At 41.4% G+C, this 25,061-nt stretch overlaps 3 protein-coding genes across 4 annotated transcripts; all 3 read right to left on the bottom strand.

The window, feature by feature from the left end:
* Window positions 1-1,199: 1,199 nt before the first annotated feature.
* Window positions 1,200-7,532, bottom strand: mcm6 (minichromosome maintenance complex component 6). The gene is made up of 18 exons (XM_088014664.1): window positions 7,290-7,532; window positions 7,004-7,150; window positions 6,742-6,852; window positions 6,583-6,670; window positions 6,329-6,490; window positions 6,089-6,254; window positions 5,853-6,001; window positions 5,195-5,345; window positions 4,965-5,106; window positions 4,720-4,861; window positions 4,531-4,638; window positions 3,701-3,856; window positions 3,413-3,541; window positions 2,973-3,137; window positions 2,733-2,856; window positions 2,232-2,420; window positions 1,972-2,111; window positions 1,200-1,872 (listed from the first exon to the last, which is right to left on the bottom strand). The coding sequence occupies exons 1-18, from the start codon at window positions 7,385-7,387 to the stop codon at window positions 1,762-1,764; spliced, it is 2,478 nt and encodes an 825-aa protein (XP_087870790.1). The 5' UTR covers window positions 7,388-7,532; the 3' UTR covers window positions 1,200-1,761.
* A 6,782-nt stretch (window positions 7,533-14,314) lies between these two features.
* On the bottom strand, window positions 14,315-17,130 carry LOC106932351 (C-X-C chemokine receptor type 4-like). The gene is made up of 4 exons (XM_015011009.2): window positions 17,092-17,130; window positions 16,797-16,999; window positions 16,432-16,715; window positions 14,315-15,292 (listed from the first exon to the last, which is right to left on the bottom strand). The coding sequence occupies exons 1-4, from the start codon at window positions 17,128-17,130 to the stop codon at window positions 14,694-14,696; spliced, it is 1,125 nt and encodes a 374-aa protein (XP_014866495.1). The 3' UTR covers window positions 14,315-14,693.
* A 3,473-nt stretch (window positions 17,131-20,603) lies between these two features.
* On the bottom strand, window positions 20,604-24,359 carry LOC106932364 (uncharacterized). 2 transcript variants are annotated; one of them, XM_088014907.1, is made up of 6 exons: window positions 24,216-24,359; window positions 23,603-23,662; window positions 23,048-23,487; window positions 21,712-21,787; window positions 21,540-21,632; window positions 20,604-21,241 (listed from the first exon to the last, which is right to left on the bottom strand). In XM_088014907.1, exons 1-6 carry the CDS (start codon window positions 24,272-24,274, stop codon window positions 20,848-20,850), a joined length of 1,122 nt encoding a protein of 373 aa, XP_087871033.1. In that variant the 5' UTR covers window positions 24,275-24,359; the 3' UTR covers window positions 20,604-20,847. The 2 variants fall into 2 exon arrangements, with proteins under 2 accessions (XP_087871033.1, XP_014866515.2); XM_015011029.2 differs by having other exon boundaries at window positions 21,540-21,635; window positions 24,216-24,268.
* Between the last annotated feature and the right edge of the window lie 702 nt (window positions 24,360-25,061).

Below are 25,061 nucleotides of genomic sequence, written 5' to 3' on the forward strand. Positions count from 1 at the left end.
AATAATAAAACTAAATAAATAAAAAAAATCTAAGAAAAACCTAAATCATCCTGTTGGGAGTACAGACGTTGTCGCACTGATCTTTTTTTTTTTTTTTTTTTTGCATTTCATTTTTGCCTCTGTTGGAATTGTTTACTGCAAAACCAAAAATATTGTTCACTATTAATCTGGCTTTACTCAGCTGCAAACAAAAACCTGTTGAAATGGATCAGTTCATGCATTGTCGCCTAGTGACGATTTACTTTATCAAGGCGTGCGCCTTAGGATGATGCTATCCCTGCATTGGGTTATTAAAAAAAAAAAATATATATATATATATATATATATATATATATATACATAGGAAAAAGAATTAGACTTTTAGATTTTTTTCCTTTACATTTTAACATTTCTTGTGGAAATGCTCCATAAGGATTTTATTCTTCTTACGGGAAGCATTTCTGAACACAGTATCCGTTTCCCTAGAGGTTTTAATTTCACTTTTACTGCTGTTTTTGTTTTGTTTTGTTTTTTTGACATTTGAGTGGATCAGGAGAGAAGAACCCGCTCTGCTGATCAGGTTTTGGAATTGACCCGGACGATGTCTCGGAAGTATGGGTTCAGTGGAGCCGCATCATTTACCGCGTCAGTAACCGAGTGTGCGAGGCGTGAACGTTCCCCCGAGGGATTTTTCTGTAACGCCGTGTTGAAGTTCCTGCTTTGTCCCTCTGGTGCACATCAAACGTCACGCAGTCATAAAATCTTTAGTCTGTTTTAAAGATTTTTCCTTTCTAAATCATGGATTTTATCAGGCTTTTTAGAGGCCACCTTTGGGTTGTTTGTGATGAAAGCGTTTGAGGAGCAACTCCTTTTTTTGCCCAGTCTTTGTTCCAAGATGTTGGTCCAGGTTTGTATTTTATTTTATTGGCCTTTTCCCTTTGTGTTTCTCCGCCTGTTTTTTTCTCATAATGTTTGAACGTCAAACGTGGGACTGAAGTCTTTAGACTCTGGTGCAATAAGCGGACATTTTAAACTTTTCGGGAACTGAAAGCACACCCTGTGTTTATGTGTTTGTGGTTTTTTCAGATTTGGAACAAAGTAGAGAATTCTCATGATTAAGATGTGCTGTACATATCCATTTAATAAAAAAAAACTTTTGTTAGAATATGGCTTGTTTGTATGTTCTTTTTGTAAATAAATTTTCAGTGGATATCATGAAGTCGATGTATTTATAAAGCACTTTATAAACAGCTATCAACTACACCAAAGTGCACATATGAATAAAACAAATTAAAGACAGCACAACTAGATTGCAATGTCAGGCCTTGTCATGTCATGTCAGTAATGAGCTCAACCAGAACATAATGAAACTAGTGTTTCCTGTTGCCAGTGAACTGATCTGACCTAAACCCACAACAGAGTCTGGAGAATCCAAGCTACGCTGCACTGACGCAGTAACACAAAACGATTACGAATAAGCTCTCAAGTGATAATTGAAATGCATCTTCACCAACACGGATCAGTTTAAGAAAATTTTATCAATTAAACCAACATTCCTCACTCTTCATGTCATAACAATAATAATACAGCTTGAAAACAAGTTTTAAGTGTTGGCATTTGTCTATCATACAGTTCACACAAAGTTCAGAAAAGCTCAACGGGCAGCGTTTATTTACAACACCTCACTTTGCTACGAGTCAAAAAGTAATCTTTGTACAGCAGAGATAAACTCAAACATCTGGAACCCTCCGACCACCGTCAGCAAAACACGTCCAACGTCGTTCAATCCTCCAGGATGTAGTTGGGGTTGACGACCAGGACGCCGTCTCCTTCTGAGCTCTCGGACTCAGAACCCTTCAACCCCACCTGAGACAACTCAATCAGGATGTGGTCCTAACGGGAAAAATTAAAAATAAATAAAATTCATCCAGAATTCAGCGTCAAGACAACAGGATTTAACAAAATGTTAAAAATAGTAAGAAGTTGACTCACGTAGTGGACCAGCCGGTGAATGACCTTCTCTATCAGCCCCTTCCTGTTGATGAGTTCTTCCTCGGAGTCGATCTCCGACTCGATCTCCTTCAGATACCAGTTAACCACCGCAGTCTTCTTCAGCTCCTCCTCTTCTTCAGCTACATTATGAATTAAAAGATGGCAGAGATACAGAGATGAGCAATGTGTGTGTGTGTGTGTGTGTGTGTGTGTGTGTGTGTGGTAGAATAAATCATTCTAAATGTGAGAGTTCTCCTCACCGTCTTCTGCTCTGCGCAGATGCAGCACCAGCAGGTTGGAGATGCGCTTGTACTCGGCGAAAGACAGACGGAGAGACGGCTTGGGCTGAGCGCCGAGGTCCGCGTCTCCGTTGACGTCTCCATTCACGTGGCCGTTGACGCCGTCCACGTGGCCGTTCACTCCATTCACTCCGTTTGGGATGTTGTTGCCTACAGAGGGAAACGTGTTACTGTAATCCAGCACTTAGTCACACGATAAATTAAAATGAGCTCAATACTTTTAATTGTTTTGGGGGGTTTTTTTACGCCACACTTTTTCCTTCCACTAAACTTGTCAATAGTCTGCACTTGTTTAGCAAAGACCTTTTTGCAGTGTGGCTAAATATTTCTGCATTAAAAATCCCTGCTTATAGGCTTTGAACCAACATAAAAAGCACAAAATACCAAATCTAATTGTTCAATCAACCAGCAGGTTGAGGGCATCGCGTACCCACCACGGAAACACTGAACGATTGACCGTACCGTCCTCCTGCTGGGACTCTTCCTCCGTTTCTTCCTCCTGCTCCAGGTTGATGTCGGGCGTCTCCACCCTGATGATGGACTTGTTCAGAAGACGGAAAGCTTCCTTCACGTGTTTAGGCTGCACCTGGTTGCACGAAGAGACAGAGCCAACCGCAGAGCTCACGCAAATTAGACAATGCGCGGAAAAAAAAAAAAAAAGGGGGGGGGGGGAACAGATCTTGAGTCAGTCTGCAGCGTTACCTCGTCGCAGCAGTGCATGCGCGCCATGGCCTCCGAGAGGCGGATCATGCTCTCCAGCTGCCGCACCGTTATCCTCCAGGCGGACTTGGAGACGCTGCCGGAGCCGTCGCGCTGACGGAGACGCTTGTACTGCTCCACGATGAACTCCTCCGATTCGCTGGAGATCTGCGTTGGAACGCGGCACAGAGACGACGAGCATGTTTAGTAGAGCTTAGACTGACTTTAACAACAGACCCAAGCCTGAAGCAAACCCAACGTAATATGAGATTTTAGTAGTTAGCAGTGTGACTTCTCCCTCATATCGACCCAAGCAGCAGGGGTCTGAATACGTCTGCTAGACTGTTACACCAGACACTCGACATCGTGATACATGGAGTTTGCATAGTTTCTACGATTGGCCAAGAAGTAAACGATGAGGGAAGGAGCTAAGCTCCGCCCACCTTGGGCTTGAACTGCCGGGCGAACAGCAGGTATCTGCGGATCTCGTCCAGAGAGTAGAGCCTGTCCACAGACTCCTCCACGCGGGAGTGCAGGTCCACTATGCGTCTGGCGATGGCGTAATCTGTGACCTGGGAATACACAAAAGTCGATTACATCAGACGACTTTTCTTCTTCTCCTACAGAATTAACAGGATGCAAGAGAGACAGGATGAACGCCGCAGCTTGAAAAACAAACAGGAGATTTTAAAAAAGCAGAACATGAGCGACAGGAAAAGCAGAAGGCGCACCTCGTTGCATTCGTCCACCAGGATGAAGAAGAGGTCGAAGCGGCTCATGATGGGGGCCGTCAGGTTGACGTTCTGCTTCAGGCTCTTGCTGCGGTCGTAGCGCCCGCTGACCGGGTTGGCGGCGGCCAGGATGGAGGTGCGGGCGTTCAGGGTGGCCTGCGGCGGGAAGAGGACGAGTCTGAAACCGCTTCCAGCCAATCGGACCCAGATATAATTCAACACCACATGGACCCAGGAATGCGTCTCATCTTCTGACTCCTCAACTCTACGTCTATGTTTTGGGATACTTTTAACATTCCAGCCGCAAAGTTAAAGTATTTTAGGTGATAAACTAAAAATACAAACGTGAAAATGGAAGGAAAATAACTGGTGTGTTTTTTAGCACTTAATCTGAATCTTTGGGAGTCTGTCATAGATCCTCATGAGGGCTGAGGCAATTAATCAAATTAATTGTGAAGAATTGATTATTGAAATAATTGTCAATTAATTGTTAGCTGGATTGCGATAAATAATAATATTGTTGTTTTGAGACTATTTTCAAGTAATGTATTGATAATGGCACAACAATGGAAGGATATCTTCTCAATGAACAAAAAAAAATGGAACTGGAAGATATTTATAGATATGCAAAATAAAACATGGTCAAAATCAATAACTAAAAATGAAAAAACAAAAAAAAAACACTTGCAACCACAAGTACGATAAATTACAAACAAAAGTACCCTTCAAAAAAATATTTATTAGGGTGGAAACCAATCCAATTTCAATTTATCGTAACTGATTCGTTGCCTACTGAGTGAAAATGTGAAACCGTCTGAGGAGTTTGTCACCTTGACTCCAGCCTTGGTGATGCTGATGGTCTGCTGCTCCATGGCTTCGTGGATGGCCACCTGGTCCTTCAGGTCCATCTTGTCGAACTCGTCGATGCAGCACACGCCCTGAGAGCAAACACGGCCCGTTTCAGTACAGAATGTCCTGCCGAAGTGCAACGAGACGCGTACCAACTCCTGAGCCCTCACGTTGTCGGCCAGCATCAGAGCTCCGGCCTCGATCACGAACTCGTGGGACTCCTCGTCGCGGACCACCGCGGCAGTCAGACCCGCGGCGCTGCTGGCCTTGCCGCTGGTGTACACGGCTCTGGGACTGAACTCCTCCACGTGCCTGAGCGAACACACAAACACACACATAAGACGGTTAAAGTCTGAATAAAGGCGAGTCGATGTTTTTTTTTTGTTTGTTTTTTTTCCCCAAGCATGCTCCATACTTGAGGAACTGGCTCTTGGCGGTACTCGGGTCTCCGACGATGCAGACGTTGACATCTCCCCTCAGTGAGGTTCCCTCCATGGTCGTCTTGGGAACGCCTCCGAACAGCATGAGCAGGATGCCGCGCTTCACCTCGTCGTTCCCTTAAACATCAACCATAAGCAGTCAGCTGAAAGGTCAGAAGCCTGGAAGAAGAAAAAAAAAATGGCCAGTGGAGGCTGGAGGTCTGACCGTGGATGGTGGGGAAGAGGCTGGTGCACAGGTTGTGGTACAGGTTCTTGTCCTGGCTCATCTCAAACACTTTCTCCCACTCCTTCTCCGTCATCTGACTCTTGATGCTTTCGGCCGTTTGCTCCTCGTCACGCAGCTCCTTCCCTCCAAACTGAAACAGAAAGAGGTGAACGGGATGTCCGCAGGTTTCAGCAAGTCGATTTTAAGACTTTGTAAGAACTCGAGTGTCACCTTGAATGAAATTTAAGACCCCAAAAAAAGAAAAAAGCTAGCTAGCTAGCATGGATGTGCTAACAGCTAGATACCGGTAGCCTGAAGAAGTCTAAGCAAGACAAACTTTTGCCAGACAAAAAGTCCCGTGAAAGAGAAAGGAAAATAAACACATATACAAGATTGAGCATTTTATGATAACATTTATTTAAGACCTGTGATTAACGTATTTAAGGCCAACTTGTTTTTTTATTAATCTTATGCCCTTCATTTTAGATACATAATAATAATAGATTTTATTTATAATGAACTCTATTATTATATTTTGTATCTCAGATATTTAAATTTAAGACTGAAAACTATTTTTTGAAGAAAGCGCAGACACTCTGGAGAAGTTACACCAGACACCAAAACATTGCTAGTGAGGATGTTAGTGCGTGTTTCTTACTCGTGGGTTAGTCGGGGCCACGTTACAGGCCAGGAAGGCCAGTCTGTATGACAACTCTCTCACTCCCAGGGCCTTCAGTCCTCTCAGCCCCTCCGACTCCAACCCCTGAGGGCGTCCAGGAACACGAGTGCTGGTCTCCGCTCGCAGGCCTAAATAGATGAAACCCACAAAAACGGTCACTAAAGTCGGCACGGTGACATTAGAAGTGCTTCAGCGCCTGGGGTTTTAACCTGTACCAGGAGTGCTGAGCTGCGAGACGTCCGGCACGACGATGAGGGTCCCCGTGAAGTCGCAGCGATCTCCGGCCTGAGCCGTCTCCACGGCCTCCGCCCTCAGGATGATCTCCAGCGAGCGAGGGATGGAGCCTCGAGGCAGCTCCGCCTGCGTCTCCTGGATCCGCACCTGCACGAGCGAGAACGTGTCAGATGCCTGCGGGCCGGGAATGGTTTGGGAACGCGAAACCTCCTTCACGCTACCTTCTGGAAGTCGATGAACTTGGATTTGTGCGTGTCAAGGTGGAAGCGGGAGCGGTTGTTGCAGACGGGGTTCCTGCAGATGGTCGGCGGGGAGTATTTGAACTGCTGAGGGACATCCTTGATCACCGCCTGGCAGTCCATGCACAGGAAGGTGCCGCTCACCTGCAAAAAAAATACACACACAGGAAGCAGAAAATGCGTTTAGGTTAGTGGACAAAACGCCAAAAACCTCAAAGTGACACGAGCCCTCTTACCAGCTCAGGGTGGACCGGGTGCGTCCTCACCACCTGACCGCTGATCTTCACCAGGGTGCCAATACGCATGGAGGACAGCTCACGGATCCTACGTTACAGACAGTAAATCAATGACTTTCACCTCAAAACCAGCTGATTTAGGACTGGACAGTGTCTCACTTGTGTCTGGTGGGCAGATCCTCAATAGCGACATAGAACTCTTTGTTGAGAGGAACATTCCCATGATCCCGGGCAAAGTTGCGAACAGCCCGGCAGAGGAAGGGATAAACCCTGGAAACGATTAAAGACCTTGATCAGTCTGGGGTTGTGATGATGGATGCGGCTACTCCAGATGGGTTGGTGATTCCAGCCCCCAGCTCCGTCAACTTCCGTATTGGTTGTGTTACAAATCCAGTAGCTTGTGAATGAATGTAGGCTTTACCTGTAGTACTCCTCCTGGATGGTGGTGGCCAGCTCCTGGTTGAAGCCCTCCAGGTCTAGGAAGCTCACCAGCAGGGTGTTCCTCTCGGGCCTGATCAGCTCCTCGGCCTCCCGCACATACTTCACCTCCCCATCCCCGGTCTGAAACCTGCTCAGAACATAAAACTCTCATCAGTACAGCCGTGCAGGCCTCCGTCGTCGCAAATACGAACACCACGTGTTGTTACGATCAAGCGAGCGCCCCACACACAATGCAGCACCTACTGCTCATCTTCTCCTCTACTTACTCCTCTAAGAAGGCCTGGAATAACTTCTGGCATTTTTCAGCCAGCTCGTCCTTCACGGTCGTCCCGGCATTCTCCGCGGTTGCTGTGGCAACGTCCATGATGCAACACCTTCAAAACTGTAGGCAAAATACTTTAAGAAGAAGGTTTCTGCAGCGGACAGTTCGTCTCTTCTTCCGTTCCTTCAGCTCGCTCCCCCGCTGACAACAGAGGACTGTTTCGCGCGAAAAGTTAGGCCACGTGACGTTTGGCGCGCCACTCTCGGCCAATCGGAGCCGCCGTGTAGATATTTTTCCGGTTTGTAGCCAAACAGAGGATGAAACGTCAAATGACGGGTTGTTCCTCTGCGTTTTTTTTTTTTTTTTACCGCGGTGCGGTGTGTTTCTACGGAGCCCTCCAGGAGACATGGGGATTTCTTTTTCTTTTGCGTTCCCTCGCAAAACTTTTGCGTTCCTTTGCAATAATCTACTGATCAGTTCATGCGGCATAATTGAATACTATAAGCCTTTTTTACAGTGGCCGCCGTACTTTCTGGGTAATTAGTCATCTGATTGTGTCTATTGTGCTCATAGTCTGAATGGTTTAAAGGGCTGCTTTCAGTGGCGTTCCATCTGAGCCTTAACAGACATAAACATGCAGTAAATAAATCGATTTTCAATCAGTTTTTTGCACCAAAGCGTTAATAATAATAAACACAACACAGATATTTTGAGACTATTTTCACTCCATATTGGTCAGTCCTCGCAAAGTTTGGAGCATGATAATAAAAAATTTAAAAAATCGATAATTGTGACCGAACAAAGAAGAGGTTAGGAGTTGATTGATACATGGACAGATGAGATTCCCCGAGTTAATCCAGTGCGGCCCTCTACCACCATTAGTTTGTTGTGTTTATAATAATAAAATGTGTTTATTAAACAGGCTCAGGACCAAACTAGCAATTAGCTTCCAGTGCTTTTGGGGAATATTAATATAAAAACAATACACGGAATTTTCCATTAAAAGTAAATGTATGTATTAACATTAAATGATCAAAAGTAAAGCTATTGTGATGCTATTTACTGTGAATACCTGTGTTTCTTAAATTCAGACTGTTTAAAGTAGACTTTGCTGACCCTAAAGATAAAATTAAAGCTACTTTGTAATCAGGAATTTTGAACATTACAACCACACACACAATAATAGCAACTTTTGTAATTATTAAAATGTTTTTTCACCTAATATGGGTGGTAATACAAAACCATCTGAAAACATTAAGACACATTTGAAATGAATAATATGTCACATCTTAAAAAAAGAGTAATGATCTCATTTCAAGCTATTGCTTTTAGCTTTTGAAATGTATTTTAATTGAAATACCTTTCAGTTACAATTTTGGCATGACACCTTTTTGGGTGCACAGCTGCTGTTAGTTATACAGAAACTGATTTAATATATAAACACATTTCAGCTAAAGCCACGGTTTGCAGAAATGTTGCAAAGTTTAAAAACGCAGCTACCAGCAGGGATTTTACCGTAGCACAGTGAAGACAGTCATCAATAGTTTGAGAAACTATGGCACAATGCAAACGTTTTAGAGAAAATGGATGTTTCCCCAGAACTGATAAAAAGACAAAAACTGTTTTCCCTCTTAAGGGAGTTCTCACTGCTTGTTTTTAAAAGCATTACCTGGATAGCATTGTTTTTTCACATGTGATGTGCACTGTGTGTGATTGGTTAGAAATGTGGGGCTGACATGCTGCAGTGGGAGAGCCCTATGCATGAGTTTCTTGTGAAGTACAAAATGTTTTGGCCTAAAAGATCTTTAAACCTTGTCCTGTAATCTCAAGTTGACAAATTAATTTCCCCACATTATATTTTTCCTACCAATCTGTTCAGGGTGGGTGTGCCCCCCGTTTCACTGTAATAGTTAGACATGATGCTCAACACAGACAAACTACTTCAATAGCACAACAGACTTATGGGCCTTAGGAGATTTGAATAATTATTATATACCATAACAAAATTTATATAGCTAGAATAAACGACGTAGAGTTTTATGACTGTGCTCTTTTATGTGCACTATTATGCAAATAAACGACAAAAATTCAAAACAATTTAATCTATTCTGTTTTTGAGGGACCATAAAAATATTGTTGCAATTCCCTCAAACGGCCGCTTGGTGGCGTCGATCACTCATGTTACGAGTAACATGATATTTAAGCTAATTCCTGACTGTTTGATATTAAGGCAGCCACTACAGTTGGAAATAAAACATCCCTATAAACTTTATAAAGTTACTTTAGTTAGTTTTTAGTAAAATAAGTATTTGATGCGATACAACCCACAAAGCAGCGTTTTGGTTCCCACATAATGGTTAGCTGCCTGTGTCTCACACACACACACACACGCACACACACACACACACACACACAGCATAGTCAGTTGCATTAAGATAAAACACCTCCTGACCTGAACTCGTTTCACTATCATATTTTTCACTACAGGCTTCTTTAAAAACTTATGGCAGCAAGAAAGGAACTGCGCTCTTGAACAATTAGTTGATAAAAAAAAAAAAGTAAGAAAATTTGGAGCTCTTCTAGCTCCATTGGTGAACTAATTATTAACTGCAAATACAAATCAAATTGGTTTCTTACTGGTATAGATGTTAACATTATTGCTTTGCAACAATGTTGACAAGAAGGTTTTGGATTTAAATTCCTATCAGAGCCTTTGTGCATTGAGTTTGCTTCTTCCTGTGCACACATGGGTCTCTCTGGGTATTCTGGTTTCTTCCCACTGTCCAAAAATATGCATGGTAGTGTAATTGGCCCCTCTAAATTGTCCCTGGGGATGAATGTGTCCTGCACGTCTTGATGTTGCTCTGTGAAGGACTGGCGAATCTTTCTTAAAAACCAATGACCTTAGGTGATAGGTAACAGTCCCTATGCAAGGATAAGTGGGTATAGATAATGGATGGAAAGATGAAAAAGAAATCCTGTGTCAAGTTTTTTTCAGCATCCCAAAGAGGCAGCTACCAGTGCCCTGCACAAGAATACTTGCACAGATTTGGGGGACAAGAAAAAATATCCCATTTGGCCTCTGGTCACTCTCTGCAGCCTTCTGTCCCAGCACCACATGAGTTCTTCTCTGAAACTCATTGATCTCTATTTTAGTGTTCACACGATTCTCACGCCTACACCTGCTGAGGTCAACTCAGAGACCCCTGCCAGGCTATTGGTTTCACCTGTCACATTGTACGGACCTGCCAGGAACAAGGCAGGAAGTTATTGTGGACCATTTGGATGCAGCCCAGCCTCTCTCCCCTTTTTGACTTCTTCTTTTGTCTTGACCTCTGGTGTTCCCACAATTGTTCAGTGACAGGAAGCTCAGCTCATATGAATATGAGGGAACCCGACCATCTGTAAGGCAAAACACAAAAGCCCACCAACACTCCCACAACAGCACTGCCACAATTGTTGCTACAATGTCTGAGAAGAATCAAGAAACTAAAAAATGGTTTTATCACCAATTATTTTGGAGAGTTCTTTTGCGTGCATTGTGAAATAGACCAAACCCAGCAACAGCTAGTTATATCTAGTGCTAAATACTGATAAAGTGCAACATTTAGCATGCAAGACTCAGGCACAGATTAAATAGCGGGCTACTTGTACAGACATTGAACCTCCTCATGCAGATGAATGAAACTTTTGATGCCATCAGGCCAGATCAAGCAGGTGAAAAATAAAACAATGGGAAGAAACTTTTGCACGAAAGGCAGGATATGAACAAGAAGTGGGGAACAAAGTTTAAAGGAGGCTGTTTCCTGGTGTGTTTGTGTTCTGGCTGTGACACATTGTCTTTATTTTGGTGACGTGCTTCTTTGCACTAAATTTCAAACCAAACCTAGTCAAGTTAAGGGTTTCAACATTCACGACAGACAAACCGATTCACTATCTTTCTGGTCCTCAATTTTACACCACTAGGAATTCTTCAGGATGTATTTATAATTTAGCATTATATCAAACTCACTCCTTCTTCTCCATACAAAACGAGAGTACTGTCGTGGTTTTTCAGCCTCTGTTAAACATATTTTTGGATTATGTGTAATTAACTTTATTTGAGATAAATGATTTCAAGATCGATAAATATATACAAACACTTGTTCCTCATTCTAAATATGTGTAAAGAGTGATTTGTATTAATTTCTGAAAGGAAATAATTTGTCCATTAGTTAGAATTTGATAGATTTGTAATACTTGAAAATAGATCTGTGTAACTTATCAGTGATACATTATGTTGTATTATGGTACTTCAACATGTCAGCAGGGTTACTTTTGCTGAATAAGATGAAAGAACAGGATGCTAACACAATGCTAATAGAAGTACTAGCTTCCTTACATTCATTTTTGTCTCTGTAAATATGCCAAATCCCCTTGCTTTTTGTTGTCAACTTTTCAGTGTGTTTTTTTTTCTTATTCAGCTTGAGGTTTATGTATTACCAAGCTGCTAGCTTAGCATGTTAGCACGTTTACTTGCCTGAAAAAGGACAGTTGTGAGGACTTTTCTTAAAACCTCTGCACCTTGTAGCATAGTTTCTTCTTTCATTTTTGTATGTGGCTAAAAATGTTCATCAAATCTGGTGCAGGAAGGCAAAGGCAGAAAAACAGAAGGTAGCCTATAAGAGGGAAATGTTTCAGGGAGAAACCCGATCATGCCATTTGGCCTCATTTTGACCTGCTAATTAAAGAAAAACAGCTTAAGCTTCCAAGTAATAACACCAAAGTAATTTGAATATTTTATGGAGCAATACTGTATGTAGTTTGTCAAATAATCTAATACACTAACATTTGCTCTTTTCTTGGAACTCATTAAAAACTGTTTGTTTTAGTTACAGCAGTCTTGCTTATGTAGAGAACTTAAAAAAGAGGGGGGGGGGAATAGATTTAAAAACACATCTTACAGTGTGTTCATAAAACCACAAACCTAAAGTAAATGCAAAATGCAGCAGTAGATTAAAGCATGAATTAAACACGAGGTTAAACAAATTCACTAAGTTCTTACAGCTCATACTTTGTATGAAAGTACAAAACAGGGAAAAGGTGCAAGAAAACGTTGGCTTTGCCAACAGCCCTGAAAAGGACTTTGCTTTCATTATTAGAAATTAATTGGCTGTCTAATTAAACTGCATAATTAAAGAAGAAGGACTTTGGTGAAAGATGTTGACCAAGAACTGAATCATTACCAAATCAGAGTTGCAGTTCTCCTTTATGAAGTTCTCCAGGAGACTCTCCACTAATCAGGCCTTTCAAGCAACCCACTTGAATTTTACCATACAAGATTGTCAGACCAAAATGTAAAAATTTGATCTTAATGGCCTTATTTCTGGAGGAAAACAAACCCGGCCCATCACCTGGCTAGCGATGTCCCTAGTGTACAGCATGGAAATGGGAGCATCATACTGTATGAATGTTTCTCTTTGGTAGGAAGTTGGTGATTAGGCCACTTATTCTTGTCATTTTAACATATTTTAATAAATAATAAAAAAAAAGTTGACTTTGTCATGATGTAGTATTGTGTAGAGTTTGTAAGGAAGCAATGAAATAAATTGGAATAAGGCTGTAGGTTTAAAACCCATTCCAGATGCTTGTTGACCAAAGCTAATAGGTGATAGCAAAACTGACTAATAATTTTGTTTTTTGTTTTTGTTTTTTTTTGTATTTTTTCAAACTATGTAGCCCCTTTGTTTTCTTTTCTTTAATCAAACATTTTTCTTTAAACGAGAAGGTGACTGGTGATTTAGTCAAATTAAAAAGCAAAACTCCAACTCCAATTAAAACAATCAACTTTCTGCTATAACAGGCATTATTTGCGAAGCTGCCTCAGACCTTTCAGAGTCACTGGTGTTTAGTGAAGCAACTCTCTGTGTTGATGAGAGCAGACCTCCTCGGGGCGTTTTAATTGTTTTAACTGCTTGTTTTTCCTAAAATGAGCAGCAGGAAGTCTTTCCTGTTTTGAATACACTATGAATAGAAGGGAATTGTGTGTGTTTTTGCTTCTGCCTATGCATTCGTGAATGTGTCCATGACGGATGGGAGAAGGTGGGGGTTGGGAAGGATGGCAAACCACAAACCAGGTAAGTGTGTTTTCCACATATGGCTCTGTAGATACACGATCCACTTCAGACCTGGATGTAGACGGTGATTCATGACTCGGCTGCCACGGCCGACTCTCTTCAGCATCTCCGCACGATGTGGTTTATTTTCCTTTCCTCTCTCACACAACTCTCTTCTTCATCACCTCCTCCTCGTCTCATCAGGAAACAGGAACTTCCAGCTTCTGTTTCTGTCACTTCCAAGTGGAAGTAAGAAATGTGGGAAGCTCTCCTCTTGATGTGTGTGCATTGGGGGTGTTGGAAAAGGCCAACCTCTTTGACCTGCTTGTTTTTCCTCCTCTTCCCACGTAGAGCAGGCAAACTGTTTATAACATCAAAACAAACCGAGCTCGGTTTCACACACTGCGATTGAAACACACCTGGTTATCACACACCCGCTCTCGGGACGGTTTCATTTCTCGAAGCCTTGCTTTTGCCCCGCATCAGTGAACCCAGATGCCATGCAGCTCAGTGCTAACCACGTAACGTAAAGGGACGGACGATGATCAATGAGATCAAACATCATCAGTGCAACACGTTTTTATCCATCTTAGCATGTTCGGCTGTGATTCTCCAGTTCTGCCTCACAGCACAGGTTACACAAAGCACAACACAAGTATTTCCAAAGAGCAATTAGGGATTTGAAGCTTTGAGATAAGAGCAGCTATCAATGGGAGATCAGGTAGGAAAATAAAGCTTGGTTTTAATTTCCAAATTTCCTGCTACTTTTTGGTATTTATTTTAAATGTGTTTCCTCATCTCTGTACCAGACTCTGGAAGGACAGGAACTATGTTTATGGGTATTATGAGAATATTCGTTAGCTGTGAGATACCGAATGGACAACAGGGAATTCAATCAGTTTCAAACAGGAAGCACAAACAAAAAAAAACACACTTTCATTACTTGGTTTTATATATTTTATTAGAAACATGTACAAAGCTACAATATGTACACAAGCAGGGGCTCAACTTTGCACTTTCTGAAGTGTAGTAAGTGCATGTGCAGTAGATCACATCATTTACACATGCACCAACAGCTGTTAAATACAGAAAATACTGACTAGAAATCATTTTTACATAAGGGATATGGTGCATGCCCTTTTTGTTTTTGCGCCACTAAACACAGATATATGAATCATATTTACAAGTGAAACTATACAGAGGAGGAGAAGTCATGGACCAGCAGACTGCACCTCATTATTCTCATAATTTCTTTAAACTTTCTTACATATATCACATAATATGTACAGAACGCAGCGCAGCTCGGAGAGACCTTAGCTGGAATGTAAACTGGAGGATTCCGTCTCGGGGGTCATTGAAGTCCCGTTGCGTCTCCGGGGTAAAATCTTCAAACTGGAGGCCCGACTCAGAGTCAGGGCCCTCCGGGCCGAGCTCTTGAACCCGGCCCCCAGAAACGCGTAAAGCAGCGGGTTTAGGCAGCAGTGTGCGAACGCCATGGGCTCCGCCACAGACAACCACACGCCCAGAGCCGCCTCCAGCCTGCAGCACCGGGGCAGGACCTCCAGACGCAGCAGCGCGTCCACGGAGATCCCCGCTCCGTACGGGAGCCAGCAGATGAAGAAGCAGAGAACCAAGGCGATCGTGGTCCTGACCGCCCGCCGCTTCTGCCTCTGGCCCCCCAACGGGCCTGGCCGGGTCAGCCTGGAGACGATGACGCAGTAGCACACAAGAAGGACCAGACCAGGGATCACCAGGCCCACCAGGACCAGCTGAAGGTGGAAGACGGCCACCCAGACGGGGGCGTTTTCTTCGGGGTAGAAGCGCTGGCACACGGTGGCGCCCTCTCCGCCTTCCTGAGTCCGAGCAAATATCATATCTGGGACGGCCAGCAGGGTCGCAGGCAACCACGCACCTGTAGAGCAGGAGGACAAAATGAGGTTTCAGAACCTCGTTTGGGTTTGTGGATCATAGCACCATCATCTTCAGTAGCTGCGTTTCCATTAACTGTAAAAGTGTGCAAATTGAAATGACTAAAATTAATTTGCATAATGGAAAAAAGCATTTTCGAGAAATCTCACGGTTTTCGATAAAGATTTTTTTTTTAAATCGCGCTAGGATGAGCTGTTTTTTTTTCAGTCACGTCGAAATAGGTCTATTTCGTAAAACTGCAATGGAAACACTTTCTTGGCATCCTAGTCAACAGCCGGATGTTATTACTGGTGAAAATGACGAAGAAGACGACAGGAAGTAGGAGGAGGATGTTGATTAGCTTAGTTTTGTTTAGAGTTTTTTTTTCAATCCCTCTGATAGTTGACAGATGGTGAGCGCTAGGCCATGCGTGAAATATGAATATATTATACTCATATCATGTAACTGTTTACATCAGTCTCTGCCAAGGTTTTTAATGGCTTATGGCCTAACATAACAACAATAATTTGGTTTATTTAGCTCGTCATACAGACAAAAAATGTGTTTATTTTTTCAAGTCATATTTCCACTATATTATTCATTTCCTACGTTATTAAGTGTCATAGTTTCAAAATATTTAATTCACAAGCATAAATTTATGCTTGTGAATTACTACTTAATATTTTCAGATTAAATTTTAGTTAGGAAGCTAGACATTTAGTTCCCAACTAAATGGTAAGTCTGAGCAAAACATGTATTTCTCAAAATAGATATTTAGCTGCATATTAAATATTCATTTTGCTAACTAAATATTTACATACAAATTAAATATTTAAACATTTAAAAATATTAATTTAACTTTCAAACTAAATATTTAGTTTTCAGACTAAAAGTTTTGCTCCAAATTGAATATTTATTTTGCTAACTAAATATTTAGTTAATTTAAGTAAAATATTTAAAAAAAAATACAGTTTAGCTTTACAAATGGCATCCCAAATAAACTTTTCATCCAACAAGTCAAATGTCAGAAATTTTTTATGAATGTCTGTCGTTTTGTCTTGTTTTATCTTTTCAACGGTGACCTCAGATGTCTCTTCTGGTTTTGGTGGAAAGGAGAATGCTGATCTGCTGCTTGGTACTCACCTACATAAACCGCCTTGTGTGCCAGCAGCTGCCTCAGCTCACCGGTGTTTGTGCCCGTTGCTCGGACCACTGCCAAGTATCGGTCCAGGCTGATGAACGCCAGGATGAGCACGCTGCCGTACAGGTTGACGGTGTAGATCACGTGCACGCCGATGCAAGCGGCCCCTCCAAAACGCCAGTCCTCCAAGGCTGCATCCACTGCCCAGAAGGGAAGTGCCAGAACAAAGAGGAGGTCGGCAGCAGAGAGATGGAGGCGATACCAGTCTGTCAGGCTGCACTTTGACCTGCAGGCATAGAAACAATCTGATCAATGCACTCATTTTATCTCTCAGTGCACCTGCTCCCGCTTTCCTGTCCTCTCTCACCTGCGCTGGCAGCCCAACACCACGACCACCAGACCGTTTCCGGTTATGCCCAAGACGAAGATTATGGCGTAGACCACGGGCAAGAAGACCCGATGAAGCTCGGCGGTCATCCCGTGCTCCACATTGCAAGACTCTTCCAGGTTCTCTCCATCGTCCCAGAAGCCAGAGCCAGAACCTGTGTCGTTGAAGTCAAGGTAGACGTGCTGAAGGCACACGATAGAAGATGAAGAAAGGTTTATTCCCAGATTTGTGAGAGTTCTCTGAAAGTTGTGGTGTGCAGCTGAGCCAAGCTTACCTCATAGTACGACATGATGGAGGCGGTCTCCCTTCTCATCAGAGTGAAGCCAAGACTTCCTTCTCAGGGTTTTTATAGCCGTGCTCATGCTCCACCTCCAAACACCCCAGTGCATCTGTCTGCCGGCTTTTTTCCTGTTTTCGAGGTGTCAGGTGTTAATACTGGATCTATCACAGGATGCCATGTGCATGTCTGAATTGTTTTAGCCCCTGAGACCCATGGCTTGTAATCCTCAGGGTCAATTGGCAATAGGAAAGACCGCTGCTGAGAAGCAGACAAAATGTGTGTGTGTGCGTGTGTGTGTTGCTGGGTTACATCAGGACAAGCCGACAGTGAACGTATACGTGCGTCACTGTCTTGCACGATGCATGAAAGCATGTAGAAATGCACATGCATGAGAGGGAGAGAGATAGAGAGATCCCTGATGAAAAAAATAGAGTGTTACATCCTGTGAGATGGCTATCAGACTTCCTCTGGTCAGTTCTGGTAAACACCAGGCTGCAGGACCTGCTCTGATCTTCGCCAGTGAAGCATCACGGCTGTGTCTCTGGCATCAGATTGTCACCTCTCCAAGAGAAAAGTGAAGGAGCGCTCTGATTTTAAGCTCTGACTTTATGAAGACGGACTGTGCCAACCGATTCACGTAAGGAGAAACAGTCTAATTGAAGGGCATTTAATCTAATTTGAAATCTGTAAGTATAACACACTTTGCCACTTTTCCCATGAAGTTTTGGTAGATACAGCCCAATCCGAAAAGCATTCACACGCACCTTCTAAATCATACCAAGTTATTCTCCTTCCTCAAAATTCTACACACCAAAACCTCATTATGACGATTTTTGCTAATTTATTAAAAATAGAACGCCAAGTAATCACATTTATGCTAGTGTTCACAGCTGTTGCTCAATACTTTGTTGATCCAGCTTTGACATCAATTACAGTCTCAACATGTTTTTAAATATAATGCCACCAGTTTGGTCTATTCTTCTTCAGGTTGGATGGAGACCTCTGTGCCGGCATTTTCAGATCTCTCCAAAGATGTTCAGTTAATTAAGTTTGGACTCTGGGCTGGCTTGGCACCTCCAGAACATTCCCAGAGTGGTTCTGAAGTCTTTGAGATCTTGGCCTTGTGCTTTGGGTCGTTGTCCTGGAGGACATTGAACCGTTTTGTTTTGTTTCTCCTGGTCAGAGTCCTTCAGGTGCCTCCCAATGTGCAGCCATGTTTGTTTTATTAAAAAGTGGCTTTCATCTGGCCTCTCTACCATCCAGACCCGATTGGTGTATTGCTCCAGAGATGATTATCCTTCTGGAAGGTTCTCCTCATTGGGCTCTTGGTCACCTCTCTGACTAATGCTCTTCCCTCTCCAGTCGCTGAGTTTAGACGGCCAGCTCTAGGAAGAGTCCTGATGGTTCCACACTTCTTCCATCAACCAAAGACGGAGGCAGCTGAGCTCATTGGGACCCTTCAAAGCAGCAGAAATGTTTCTGGATCCTTCCCCAGATTTGTGTCTGAAGACAATCCTGTCTCAGAGGTCTTGAAACAATTCCTATGGTTTCATGGTTGGTGTTTAACCTGTGACCTGCACAGTTAACTATGGGACCTCATATGGACAGGTGTGAACTTTAACAAATCAAATCCAATCAACTGAATTTACTACAGGTTCACTCCACCTTTTAGAAACATCTCAAGGATGATCAATAAGCAAAGGCTGTGAATACGAATGCAAGTGTGTATTTGCGTGGTTGTCTGTTTTTCTGTTGTCATAATGAGATATTAGTGAGTAGAATTTTGAGGAAAGAGATTAATTTAATAACATTTGGGATAGGGCTGTAACATAACAAAATGTGGGAAAAGTAAAGCGTTGTGAACACTTTCTGAATGCTCATCCAAGTATCTTCAGTCATTGTGGACGGTGATGCTGTGGTTAGGATGGATCTCTTAGATGTTCAAACTCAGACATTTTAAAGAACATCCTTTAAATGTTACGTCCGAAGCCGCATCATGTCTAAACAGCTTATTTGAATAAAGGACCGCATTCCTATCTCCCATCTGCGTCTGATGTAGACTCAAGTGTCTCTGCAGACACATTTCCTGACTCTGCTTTGACTGGAAATCTCCATCCTCTAACAATTCACTTAACCCATAAGTAAACAGTGAGCCTACTCCAAAAACAAACTTTAAGAAAACTGTCACAAGCGTTCCCCCCTGGCCTCTTATCTGCTTCTCACTTTCCCCCCACCCTTCCTCAATGTTCTCTGCTATCAGCACAGAAAAATCTCCCAAAACACACCACCGCTTGGCTGTTTGGGGAAAACATGCAAATTAATGAAATTAATGAAAAATATACATTTTTCATACTACTTTTTTTCAGAAAAAATTCTATTTGGAGATAAACACGTGTATTCCGCCTATTGTGAGAGAATAAAGAATATTTCTATTATTTGGAACATCTTATTGATGTTTTTAATGGCTATCACAACAACTGCAGAAGTGGGCAAATTCTAGGTGTTTGACTACACCCAGAAGTTTCCAAAAAATAATTGCAGTTTTCTTTCAACACAACGAATTACTTGTTAGTAAGACAAATAATTAAACTTATCAGTATTTGGGAGGTGGCGCCACCTTGTGGACTGAAATGCTGGAAGCAAGACTACCGTTTGATGTGATTAAAAAACAAAAAAGCTTAGTAAAAAAATTACAACTGTTGCATTCTTTGCAATAATACAGTTGTAATGTAATATGTTGAATCTAATAGTATTAAGAAAATAGTATAATTGAGAAGCAGTTACTTGTGAACTGAGACGATGAGGTTTATGTTACATCTGGTGTAACACTAACATAGCATTTATTAAAATACAACAAACAAAAAACACAACATGGTAGTGTGATGGTTAGGATACTTTCTAAAATAAGAAAAGCCGTAGCCTGCATGTCCTAAAAAAAGGGCAAATATTTATATTTAAATGGTTGAAATTGCTTAACATTACAGACGTAGGTAGATACAAAAAACAACATATGGAAGAAACTGAAGGAATCAGTGAGTAGAGAAAATCTTATTCTGACATGAATCAATGGCATCGGCTTATGTTGTATGTGGATGAAGATATTTTAAGTACTATGTGACAGAAATAAGTATACTTGTACAAAAGTACAAGTATACGCTTTAGTATTAATGTATTTAGTCTTAGACTTCTCTTTATGCTTTCAAAAGCCAACTATACTTCACTGTGCTATTCTTCAGCATTCACAATAAACATTTTGTTCTATGATTGGCATTTCCTTGAATTTTGTTATCAGATAACTGCACGAACAAAAGGGAAACAACACCTTGTTTGTGGTGTACCTAATTTTGAGGTCACAGCTTGTAAAGATGTGTGAAGACTTAAAATTAATTATCTATTGCATCAGCAAGTAATCTTAGGCTGAATTTAACAAGATTTTTTTTTTTGGTCAGCAATAAATGTGGCAGGTGTTGCACTGCAGAGACAGATGCAAAAGATAAACTGGTAAAAATGTTTAAATACATTTATTCACAGTTAAGTTGCATGGGGATTTCAATTTAATAAATTTTTAGCAAAAACACAAACAAACAAACAAACAGATGAACGTGAACGTCTATGGAACTGCAACAATACTTTAAGGAAAACAAATCCAACAGAATTAGAGTAGTGAATTCAAACAACTCTTCAAAAAAAGTTAAAATAATCAGAGGCCCTCTGCTTCGATAAAGACGGACGCCTCTGACCGTGTTGTTGTTAGGATGTTTCTCTGATGATCACGCTGCTGCTCCCCCGCAGCTGAACGAGAAGATCTCTGAACTCGCACGTCTTCTTCGGTGCTCTCCTCGGGGCGCGGACGTCTGCTGATGACGGGGCCTTCGGGGCCGCTGATGACGGAACGAATTCTGTCACACCGTCCTCAGCACAACCCTCCGTTTCTGGACTTATTTGATCTCTGGTGTCGCTGACGCTGCTCAAACTCCTGATCGGGTTGTCGACCATGGCTTTTGTTTTTGTGTGCTGGTGCAGACTGTTGTTTTGGAGACGCTGCTGCTTAGCAACGCGGGAACCTTGAGAACTACCCCTCCTCTTCCTCCTCTTCTTCTTCTTCTTCTGATTTTCTGCCATGGAATTGGCCCGTCTCAGATTCCTGGAATGGATGGAATATCACATATGAAGCTGTTTTACCCAATGGTGTATAATTGCTATATCTAAAAAAAAAAAAAAAAAAAAAAATTCTCTGCTTGAAAAGTCAAAAATGTTCAACTTTTGAAATTCTTCCACACTTTGTTTTTTACAGAAAATTTCTGAGGTTTTTTTTCTAGCAAATTTTAAATTTTTTAAACATTTTCTTTGTTCTTTCTAGATTTACGTACAATGACCCTAATACGTCATTGTTGTTTTACATGAAAATGACAAAACTGTAAAAAAGTAAGCACACAGTTTACCTCTTGAGGAAAATGTGCGGCCTCGAACAGGGTGAGGATTGCTCTCCTCGTCTCACAACGACTCCATCATCCAGCTGAATGTGACTTAACAACCTCCTGTCAGCACACACGTAATATAAGCATCCATGTGAAAAGCAGCAGCTGTTATTAAACACACCTTCAGGTATCTTACCGTCTGGCATCAGGTTGTCCTTTAGGCTTCCATCTTTTCATCAGGACCCATTGGTCACAGGTCAGAGACTTGGGATCTGGAAGACAAACCAGACCGTAAGAGTCCATGTGAGATGGGGGATTAGATATTTCTTATTCCAGTGGCTTTCTTTAAAAGTTTATGAGGAATAACAGTTTTTTTGAGAATAAATGTACAACAGAGGATGAGGTAAACCATGTCCATAGCTATTCAGATAAATAACGGTGTACACTAGGGCTGAAACAATTAATTGTGATTAATTTATCATTGTAATAATTGTCAACAAATTTAGTAATCAATTAATCGCTTCCCGGATTACACAGACTCAGAAAAAGGAGATTTACAGAAAGAAACAAGACATTCAAGCAATAATCCAGCCAGAACTGCACAATATACATGTACATTTTGCACTTAAGATAAAAAATACCTGTCTGTAAATATGTGGCAGTGTTCGCTCCACCTGGTTCAAATTCACTAGAGGAATGCTTTGCTTCATTTTAATTTTAAGAAATTGGCTTATTTGTTTATTTTCATTTTTTTAATATATATTTCTGATATTGTGTAAAAATAAAAAGGCATAAGTGGTTAAATTAAAAAAAACTTTAGAATGTGGTAACTTTTTAAAATCAGATTAATTACCAGCTTAATTAATAGATTCATCAATAACTCAAATAATTGTTAAACGCAGCCCTACTGAATAGGCACAACGTTATGACCAATACTGATCATCTTTTCGACCAGGAAATGAATTTATTAGAAATAAAGCAATTGTACGAGCATGAGGATGTGAGCGAGTCTGACGAAACGACCTGATGCATTGTGGGAAAAGTGTAAGAAGGCGGCAACAGCATGACGCTTTGGGGGATGTTGTTCTGCTTGGAAATGTTTTCCAGGAATTATTGGAGGTTATGAATGAACGAATATACTCTATTAATCCCAGAGGGGAAAGTCACATTTCAGTAAATGATTATGATTATGTAAATCATGTCATGGAAACGGTTTCCCTCCCTAATTTCAGGAAACGCTTCTCTAATCTAATCTAAGATAAAGTATTAAACATACATTTCACTAAGCTCGCATTTCTGTATTAAAATATTGCAATGATTTCATTGATCTGGTGTAATATTCAAATTTTAAATGTCACATTTTCACTAAATGTAAGTAGATCATCATTAAAAAAAAAAAAAACCTCTGTAGCAGTGATAGACTCCCTATACTTTAAACCATTAATGCATTCCTATTTTCTCATCCACGATTTTTTACACCATATTTTACTTTTTAATTTCTCTTAGCACAGGACTTGTATGAATAAACTAACCATTATCTAGAAGTTTGCTTCTGATCGGCGTCTTCAACCTTTTAGCCTTCTCATAGAGCTTATGGCAAGCTGAGCAAACGTCATTGTAAAGCTGGTCTCTGTAATCACAGCACAGAGCGGACGGACCTGAAACTATGCTGCTGTTGCTGCTTTCAGAGCCACTTTCATCATTTGACTTATCCAGTCCATAACTGAGTATGCCAACAGCCTCCCTCGCGGCCCCTTCCTTGGCAAAAGGATTGCTGGTGATGAGGTCGATGATGTCACTTCCCTCGCTCTCATCTGCGTGGGTCTCCTCCAACCGCGGCTTTCCTCTCTGGCTCCTACGGAGAGGCCGAGCGACGTCTTTGTCTGATGCAGGACTTTTCTGGGGGAACTTCAGTCTGGAGGATTGTCGGAGAGACATGGGCGTCGTCCAATTCAGGGTGTACTCAAATGATCTGTGGAAGAGCAAAAGAAATTGATTACAAGGGTACACGTTATGCTGTTCCCTGTGGACGAGCAATCAAAAATAAGGACTTTTATGCGTTTCCTTTCAAAATCCTATGAGCTCACCTGTAGTATTCGACTTTTATGGACAGTGAGTGAGATACATCAAAGTCAATTGTATCATACCTGCAACATTTGGAGACAAAAAATAATAATAATCACGACAGATATAAAAATATTACAGCTGCAGATTAACTAAAACATGGTGTTCCTTTCCCTCATTGTTGACATCACATCAATAATAGGCAACCTGTGAAATTTAGTTTTCAGAGAAGATCAATGTTTTCTTCACTAAATATTTACTCTTGATATGTTATGATACTGAATGAAAATACAATTCACAACCTGCAACGTCCAAGTTACGTCAGATTTTAGGATACATTTTTGGCAGGTAAATGTATTGTAATCCAATGAACGATTAATAGGCGGATCAGTAGCTAAACAGTGTGAAATTAACTTATATTATAGAACGACAAAAAATAAAACGACAAAAGCTAAGCGAGGCCTGTAAAGACCCGTGTCTTGATCGAAAAAGTTCAAATCCTGGCGAAAATTAACACTTTTGTTCAGCTAAAGTTTGAACCAACGGGGAAACCAAGCTAGGCTAAAAACAAACAGAACATTCAGAGCGCCAGGTTCGCCGCTCTCTACTGAAACCGTGTTCAGATTTTAAACTCACGTCGGCTCACTTCCCTCACAGTTTTCATCTTCAGACATGCTCCTAGCTGCTTCATTCATCTGCTAAAACTAGAGGAAGATTACCGCGCTTACACATCGGCTCGCGCTGGGATTTGCGGCTCTCGGACGTCATCAGCTAGGAGTCGGAGGAAAGGTGCGCGCGGCGGTCCATGGAACTCTGATGAGCCAATCACGAGCCAGCACTTCTATCCAGACTTCCTCTACGGCAGAGAAGAATTATATTACAGCGCCACCTGCTGGCCATGAGCGGTAGCGATGAAGTAATTTCATATTTTTAAGAAGGATTTAAGAATTTTAAACATATTTCTCTGCTCCTAACTGGGTCATTGTTTTTAAGCTATCTTATATTTCACATTTGTCAATCGTCACATTTCTGTCTCTACCTATACTGCATGACTCCAAAATATAGATTATTTTTTTAATATTAGACTTTTAAGTTTCCTTAGTTCAAGCTGACTTCCCCTACTATTCGTGCTTCTATGTAGAGCTTTTGGGCCACATTTTAACTTCATGATTAAATTAATTCAAAATTCTTCTATAATTGCTTCTTTGTCATTATAAAATTGTACTACATTGGTAGTAGTTGTAGTAGCTGTATGTCGATTTTGTAAATGATCAATAGAATAATAAATTGACTAAAGGCAATTCTAATTACATTTTCTAAAACTAAAATCAATATTTTGAGGATCTTTCAGTCGTTCACAGATTTCTATATATAAATAAATTTGCACTTTGAAGATTTGACCTTATGTCTAGATCCTATCACCATAGAAACAAAATTAAAGTTGAGGAAAAATGCTCAGGTTGCTCTTACGAATGGTCACCA

Source organism: Poecilia mexicana, unplaced genomic scaffold (assembly GCF_051168715.1).
Source record: "Poecilia mexicana isolate PSO_F unplaced genomic scaffold, ASM5116871v1 scaffold_17, whole genome shotgun sequence".
NCBI classification, from domain to species: Eukaryota; Metazoa; Chordata; class Actinopteri; order Cyprinodontiformes; family Poeciliidae; genus Poecilia; species Poecilia mexicana.

Bases quoted from the DNA above. Each gene is read 5' to 3' on its own strand.
- mcm6 (XM_088014664.1), bottom strand. From the start codon at position 7,387: ATGGACGTTGCCACAGCAACCGCGGAGAATGCCGGGACGACCGTGAAG. The intron at 6,002-6,088 runs GTACAGGTTAAA...TCATCTATTTAG, and splicing joins CTCGCAGCTCAGCACTCCTG to GCCTGCGAGCGGAGACCAGC. The intron at 2,421-2,732 runs GTACGGTCAATC...TTCCCTCTGTAG, and splicing joins AGAGTCCCAGCAGGAGGACG to GCAACAACATCCCAAACGGA.
- LOC106932364 (XM_088014907.1), bottom strand. From the start codon at position 24,274: ATGAATGAAGCAGCTAGGAGCATGTCTGAAGATGAAAACTGTGAGGGA. The intron at 23,663-24,215 runs GTGAGTTTAAAA...CAAATGTTGCAG, and splicing joins TGTGAGGGAAGTGAGCCGAC to GTATGATACAATTGACTTTG. The intron at 21,633-21,711 runs GTAAGATACCTG...TGCTGACAGGAG, and splicing joins GGACAACCTGATGCCAGACG to GTTGTTAAGTCACATTCAGC.
- LOC106932351 (XM_015011009.2), bottom strand. From the start codon at position 17,130: ATGAGAAGGGAGACCGCCTCCATCATGTCGTACTATGAG. The intron at 16,716-16,796 runs GTGAGAGAGGAC...CTATGCCTGCAG, and splicing joins GTGTTGGGCTGCCAGCGCAG to GTCAAAGTGCAGCCTGACAG. The intron at 15,293-16,431 runs GTGAGTACCAAG...CCTGCTCTACAG, and splicing joins ACACAAGGCGGTTTATGTAG to GTGCGTGGTTGCCTGCGACC.